Source organism: Pteropus alecto, unplaced genomic scaffold (genome assembly GCF_000325575.1).
Source record: "Pteropus alecto unplaced genomic scaffold, ASM32557v1 scaffold195, whole genome shotgun sequence".
In the NCBI taxonomy this organism is placed as follows: domain Eukaryota; kingdom Metazoa; phylum Chordata; class Mammalia; order Chiroptera; family Pteropodidae; genus Pteropus; species Pteropus alecto.
This window is the reverse complement of record NW_006438073.1, coordinates 9,965,595-9,972,184: the sequence shown is the minus strand read 5'-3', so window position 1 is coordinate 9,972,184 and position 6,590 is coordinate 9,965,595. Positions and strand designations below refer to the sequence as shown.

The following is a 6,590-nucleotide window of genomic DNA, read 5'->3' as shown; positions in this document are numbered from 1 at the left end:
AGAGAGAAACCTATGATAGAGTCTGATTTATAAATTAAGAGCAGTAAGAGATGAAGAACAATAACTAATAAAACAGCAAATATAACAATATACCGCAGTAAAAGCTACGTGAATGTGTTTTCTCTCGCTCTGTCCAAACACCCAGCATTTTCCATTTCCCTTTTATGGACCGTGCTTGACCGCGAGTAACTGAGCGTGAACGGGTACGAGGTGGCCACGCTGCGGCGCGGGGCCAGGGGCACCGCCCACGCGGGCGTCGCTTCTAAACGGAAACGGGCTCGTTTTCAGCGCATTTTCTACCTCTTTACATTTCCTTGCCAGCGGGTATTGAAATGTTTTGTTTTATTAGCTATCATTTCTCAGGAAGAGATTTTTTAAGCTAAAGACAAAGGGAGAACACAAAAGTCCCTCCGACCTGCCCTCTCCAGTTGAGCAAAACAACTCTGAATTTGCGTTTTAATAACTTTCATAAAGAAATTCTTTAGACTTCAGAAACCAACCACCTCTGTGTTGTTGGTTTCAATATTTGGGAATTCAACTGTTCTGGGTGTTTTCATCAAGTCTCTCAGTTTTTCAGGGTCCTTAACTTAGCAGTAGGGAAATTTATTTGTGAAAAATTAAAAAATGAAACAGCTTCTCTTCATAAAGTTAAAATTCTCGGAAATCATTTAGGAGAGTCATAAATACGTGGCATCTCCCCATCCCAGATGCAGGCGAAAACACCAGGCATTGTAGGAAAACGCAAGGCTCATAGTTAAATGAGCATAAATAACCTATTGAAAGGTTCTTGGAGCTAATCCAGATTCCTCTGTCATTTACAAGCGGGCCGTCCCAGAACACAAATGTAGCAATGAATGCGCAGGAGCGAGTGAGCCCCTGGATGTGACCACGAGCTCGCTCATTCCTGTCACGGGAAATGCAGAGCCTCAGTAACTGACATCAAGGCGTAGGTCGTGTTTGATGTGATAAAAGTTGCCGTGACCGATGGCTCCGGCCACTGGGCCCAGCTGTCAGGTGAGTGGGCTCCCTGCCCTTCCCCCAACCTCTCCCTGCGCCCGACTTTGGTTTCAAAGCCCCAAGGGCTGTGGTCCCGAGCCTGCGGGATGCTCCCCACCGCGCTCGGTGACTGAGGCCCGGAGCTCACTCACACGCACCCTCAAACGGAGCTCATAGGGCGATGCTTTGGCTGTTGCAGTATTAAAGATTCTTGCACGTAGGTTCAGCTTATGTGTCTCGAGCGACATTGTACTCGTGCCAGGGACAAGATTAAAACTCCGAAGCTATTTCTAAATATTAGAGAACCGGCCGCCACAAAAACTCTCCCTTGGCAAAAAGTCCCCCGTGTTTCAGCTCGACTCCGGGCCCCCACGCTGTCAGCCTTCGAGTCTTTAAGACAAGGAGGAGAGGAGACAATCCCTGCAGGGAGAATGTCCGTCCGGGCGCGCAGAGGGGCGCGTGGGCCCCGCCCTCCCCGGAACGGAGGACAGGACCCTCGAGGGGGCGCCCGGGAGCCTCCTTTGCCCCTTGGGCGTCTCTGCTGCGTCCGGCATCTCTGAGGCCCAGCGACTCAGCGTCCACATGGAGACCACCCGCCTGGGGCACGTGGGGACAGGGCTCAGCCCTCTGGACCCCACGCCTGTCAAGGCAGTGGCTGGTTGCCATGGACACGCCCCTCTCCGCCCAGGAGGATGCCCCAGAGCTGGGCCACCCCTGCTCGCCTTCCAGGCGGACTTGGGAGCAAGCTCCCCTCCCTGACGCTCCCTGCACCTGCAGTGCGAGCTCCTTCTGAGTCCCGACTCACAGGGCTGGCTGGCGGGTGACAGGGCGGAGCGCTCGCTGGCCGTGGAAACCTGTGCTACTTATTCATCACTTCCCGTCCAGCCAGAGGGAGCGGCCTCCATGAGACCTCACGAAGCGGACGGGGTGTCCGGCCTCTGGAGGACCCCACAGTGGGCGGGGAGTGGCTCGCGGCTTCCTGTCCTCGGGACGCCCTCCTGGGGTGTGAGGGGTGCAAGGCCCAGGGCCGAGCTGCCACTGTGCTGTCGGGGGGGCTGTGCAGTGGAGACAAAGCTGGGCTCCAGTCCCGGCCGCCAGAAGCACAGAGGCTTGGGCGGAACTCTCACCTGCAAAACAGAAGGCGTTCTGCCCCCGCCAGGCTGCTGTGATGCCCACCACACGGCTGCCCCATGACAGGCAGCCAGTGTCGTCCCCACTGACGTGTGGGCGGCAGGCCTGCTGCCCCCAGCCGCCGGGCACCACTGGTGTGAATGTGATGCTGGTCTTCCCAAGCCCTCACCTGCGCCTTGTCTGCCCCCACTTACAGCCCTGGCACCCCTCCTTAAGCCCCACCCCCGCCAGCGGCCAGGCACCTAGCCCCGCCCCCACCAGCCCTCAGGAGGGTGTCCAGTCACGTGTGCCCTAAGGGAGACCAGCACTGGCACTGGGCTGTCTGGACTTGCGACACCACTTGCTCATGCCCAAAGCACAGAAGCATAACGCACAGCACAGCCCATCGGATCTGGGTCTGGGACGTCCCCCAGGCGGGACCAGGTCCCCACACCAGCCCGCTTTCCAGTCACAGGCCCCCCTGCAGGTAAGCGCCATCCCACGTATGTGGCTCCGCCCCTCGGCCTCGCGGCGTGTCACAGAGGGTGCCTGCCCTGCGAGGCCGAGTCCCCGGGTTTGAAGTGTAAAGGGCGCCCCAGTTCCATGCTTTAACCCTTTCACTCAGGGCCATACTGGAGCCACCAGCCACGGTCCCTGAGGGCAGCCGCTCGCTCATTTTCTCGGCCGCTTATGTTCCCACTGTATGAACCAGGCAAACCCCCCTCAACCTGACGGAAGCAGAACCGCGGTCCCGGCCGCGGCCCCAGGTGGCTGTGTAACCTCCAGGTCTTGTGAGTAAGAGACCTGGACATTTTTAGCTTCCTGGTGGTGACTGCCGGAGGTTGTGTCAACCACAGGCCTGGTCCGGCCACCACACTGGGGACGGATAGGCCGAGACCGGCACAGAGCACGACTCATCATCGCGTTATTCTGATTGATGAATAGGAATTTGGGCGTTTGGCATTAGGGCTTAAACGTGCCTGCCCATGAAATGCAGAAACCCTCCCTTCTGAAGGCCTTCCGGGGACACGGGGCGGCAGCACTGTGGCAGGGCCCACCCTCCGTCCACCGGGCCGTGCGGTCCGCGGGTGTCTGCTCCCTGGCACGAGGCTGCCTGCCCCGGTGTGTCCGCACATATTCGTAACGGACACACCTGTGCACATTCCAAGTGACAGTTACTGTTTGTGGCTAAATGTGAAGTCTCTTTTTCTGCCTGATAGCAGGCACTTATATGCAAAGCCAGCTGTAAACTGCGGGACACTGAAGTTCACCCAGCTTCGATTAAGCGGACGAGACGCAGCCCGGCCTCCCAGAGTGAGCACTGAGCACGAGCCACAAACAGACCCGGCTAAGAACCCGCGGAGGGCGGAGGCCGGGCCTGGACGCCGAGGCCCTGGCCATCTGCGGCCGGACACTCTGGACAGCTGTGACCCATGCCGTCCATCACAGCCTCAGGCAAAGGGGTGCCCATCGCCCTGCTTCTCTGCTGTATTTGTGAAGTCGTGGCTGCCTCTGGGAAAACTTATCACATTACGCAAAAGTTTATCATAAGCTCTTCACGCGTGTGTGTGTTTCTGTGTGTGAACTTAACCCTCCCCAAACTCTCCCTCAAACGTCAAAGTTTTCTCAAAAGTTCACGGCAACGCCACAAAGGTTCGCAGGTCCCCCTAATGCAGACACCTGCTCCCCCGTGCCCACGACGTTGCAGAATAAAAACGTGCATACGACTGGGGGTTCACGGAATTTTTCGAAACTCAGTGGGAGCTATGGGGTAGGTTAGCACCAGCTAGTTCGAGATGACCCTGGCCAAGTCAGCACGCAGGTCACAGCCACGAAACCATGCCACGAGAGCGTGAACGCACGCATGCTCACGGGGAGCAGGGCCTTAGCGAGCCCCTGCCCCGTCCACACCGAGACGTTTAATCCAACACCCTTGACTCTCTCAGCGGCATTTCTCAGGCAACCGACACCGGACTTTTAAGTAAAGGGACAGAAGGCTCTTGCTCCCATAACCCATCACTTGGACCAAAAAACCCAGACGGGCAGTGGAAAAAATGGGCATTTCTATCCGGTGAAGTGTTGCCAACACCTGGCCGGAAAAATAACGCGAGTGAACGGTACAGCGGCTTGACCCCCCCAAAGCAAAGAATTATTTGGAGAATGTAAGAAATTCAGCCACTTTTGCACATGGCTTTCTAACAGAGTTCTTTGGGACACTATTTAATTAATTTTTCACACGGTATCACTAAAATCACAGAAACGGATTCCACCCGCTTTGGCCTTTGCACAGCGAGGCTGGCCTCGGAGGCCCGGACGGGGACCAAGTGCGGTCAGCATGAGAAAGCGTCTCCCAGACTGACGGACACACACAGACGCCAACTCGATGCTGTTTTCCTGTTTTCATTTACTCCGTGAGTTTGTGAAAGAATTATTAGGTGCAATGTTGGCTCACCAAAAATATTTTTTCAGCCATTTTTAGGCCTTGGATGACAAAATAGTTTTTAAAAATAAATATATTTTAATTCTGCATTATGCACACCCCCATGGCTTTTAAGCGATGAGCAGACACTGGAAATATCAGGTTTCACGTCACTGTTAATTACAGATGTCACCACTCTGGGGTGGTTATGAGTCCTGTCCTGTGCCCTGGCTCCTGTATAAATGTGTGAATCATAAGCAGAACCTAAGCAGAACATGCCTGCCTTTAAATAGAAAATAAGCCTAAAATGAACTCTAAGTGCAAATTTTTCAACATCATACATGGAAAATCAGGAACAGGTTCTGTGCTTTATTATCGTCACACGACGACCCGCTTTGCCTGTTTCTATAAGTCTACTCTAGGATTCTGCTGCGGACACCACGAAACGTCCCAGCAGGTGATCTGATGGCCTCCTCAAGCAATCAATCAAAACTCCAGCTGCAGCCCAGCTTCAAATAAAAACCACCTGAATTATTTATAATGCTTTTGGTAAAATATTAATGGAAAACAGACTATTTTATAGATTATTCTCCTGTCAATATTATTACCTTCAACACATCGAGCCTCCTTATGAGTAATAAAAATAACACAAATTAAGCATCTGGACAAGGCGCTAAGAAGAACCAGCCACTTTCTCTTCGCAAACATATACATGCAAAACCAGAAACGTTTGCTTCTTTTGTGCCAAAGAAAATACTGGGTCCCTTCCCCTGCTGACTGCAGTCCTCACGGTCACTTCTAAAAATTAAGAGTCCTGAATCACCATGACCGGCTGCGGTTCAGACCCGGGCCCCCTGGTAAGCCGTGTTAAACACGAGAGCTTCGAAACACTGTAGGGTTTGTGCAGAGATGCAGGCCCCCGCCGCTGACCGTGAGCCCGCACCGGTCAGACGGTGGGAGCCGCTGCCAGCCGGCGTCAGGGGAGGGTCAGCCACGGACTGCCCAGACCTACCGGGGCACCTGGGGGTCTTGTGGGCCACGGCGGTGCCGCTGATGGGCCTCCCGTTGGATGTGACGCACCAGCAGTATCCCGTGTAGCTGTGACACTGGACCTGGAGTGACGACAGGACAGAGAGGTCAGTGCTCAGAGAGCCTCGTTGCTGGCGCGGCCCGTCCTCCTCCTTGAGGGAGGCCCCGTGCTTCCTGGGTCGCTGCTGGACACTCGTGAAGGAGTGGGAGGGCCGGAACTTGGGGTTTGAGAGATAAAAGCGACCAAAGGCGCCTACCAAAAGCTACTGCGTGCTGGCACCTCCCCCCTTCTGAGATGGGGCCCAAGCCTCATCCTACAAATGGGGAAACTGAGGCCCCAGGTGCCAGGAGACCTGCTCAGCGTCCTCCGGCCCGCCCAGCGCAGAGCCAAGGAGACGAGGCGGCAGCAGGCGGTCGGCGGGGTGTCCTTCCAGGGCGCCCCGGGTCTCTCCTGCACCTGTCCCACCAGCCCCCCCACCACCCCCTGCAGCTCCGGCGCCTGCGCCGCTCCGTCCCTCTCCTCGATCTTTCTAGGGGGACGATCGTTGTAAAAACACAGAGTTCCCATGATTATCCGACACAGCAGATCCTGTGTTGTTTTTCTACCAAAAGCCATGTCGGTTAGCATGGCATTTGGGGGGTTCTTTATTCTTAAGGAGGAACACTAGAATCGACAAGTGTTCACACCCCGGAGAGACAGGACGGGTTATTTCCTTGACGGTGCCTTTGACAGAGGGTGTCAAGGAAGTCCGGCCGAGGCGCCCCAGGCCCCCGAGTCTGAGCCCCGAGTCTGAGCCCAGAGCCTGCTGCCGGCACCGGGGCTGCATGAGCTCCCTGTGACTGAATGAAGCTAAAACAAGGTCTCGGCAACGTGCCGGTGGGCGTGGTCGACAGCCGCCCCCCCGGAAGCTGTCCCCTCCCCGCTCACACAGGACCGGTGGGGACCCCGTAGCAACGACACGAGCCCTGCGCCACAGGAGGAGGGACGTCGGTCTCACACCCACTCATGACAGCAGCCTGGGGGAACCCCCTTCCG

General features: G+C 55.8%; 1 protein-coding gene across 1 annotated transcript in view; it reads right to left on the bottom strand.

Annotated features, from left to right (window-relative positions):
* The window catches only part of SMOC2 (SPARC related modular calcium binding 2), a 123,294-nt gene that overhangs the window by 63,672 nt on the left and 53,032 nt on the right, over nucleotides 1-6,590 (bottom strand). The window contains exon 6 of the mRNA XM_015591876.2: nucleotides 5,538-5,637. Coding sequence (XP_015447362.1) covers nucleotides 5,538-5,637 — 100 coding nt within the window. The remainder of the gene's footprint in view (nucleotides 1-5,537; nucleotides 5,638-6,590) is intronic.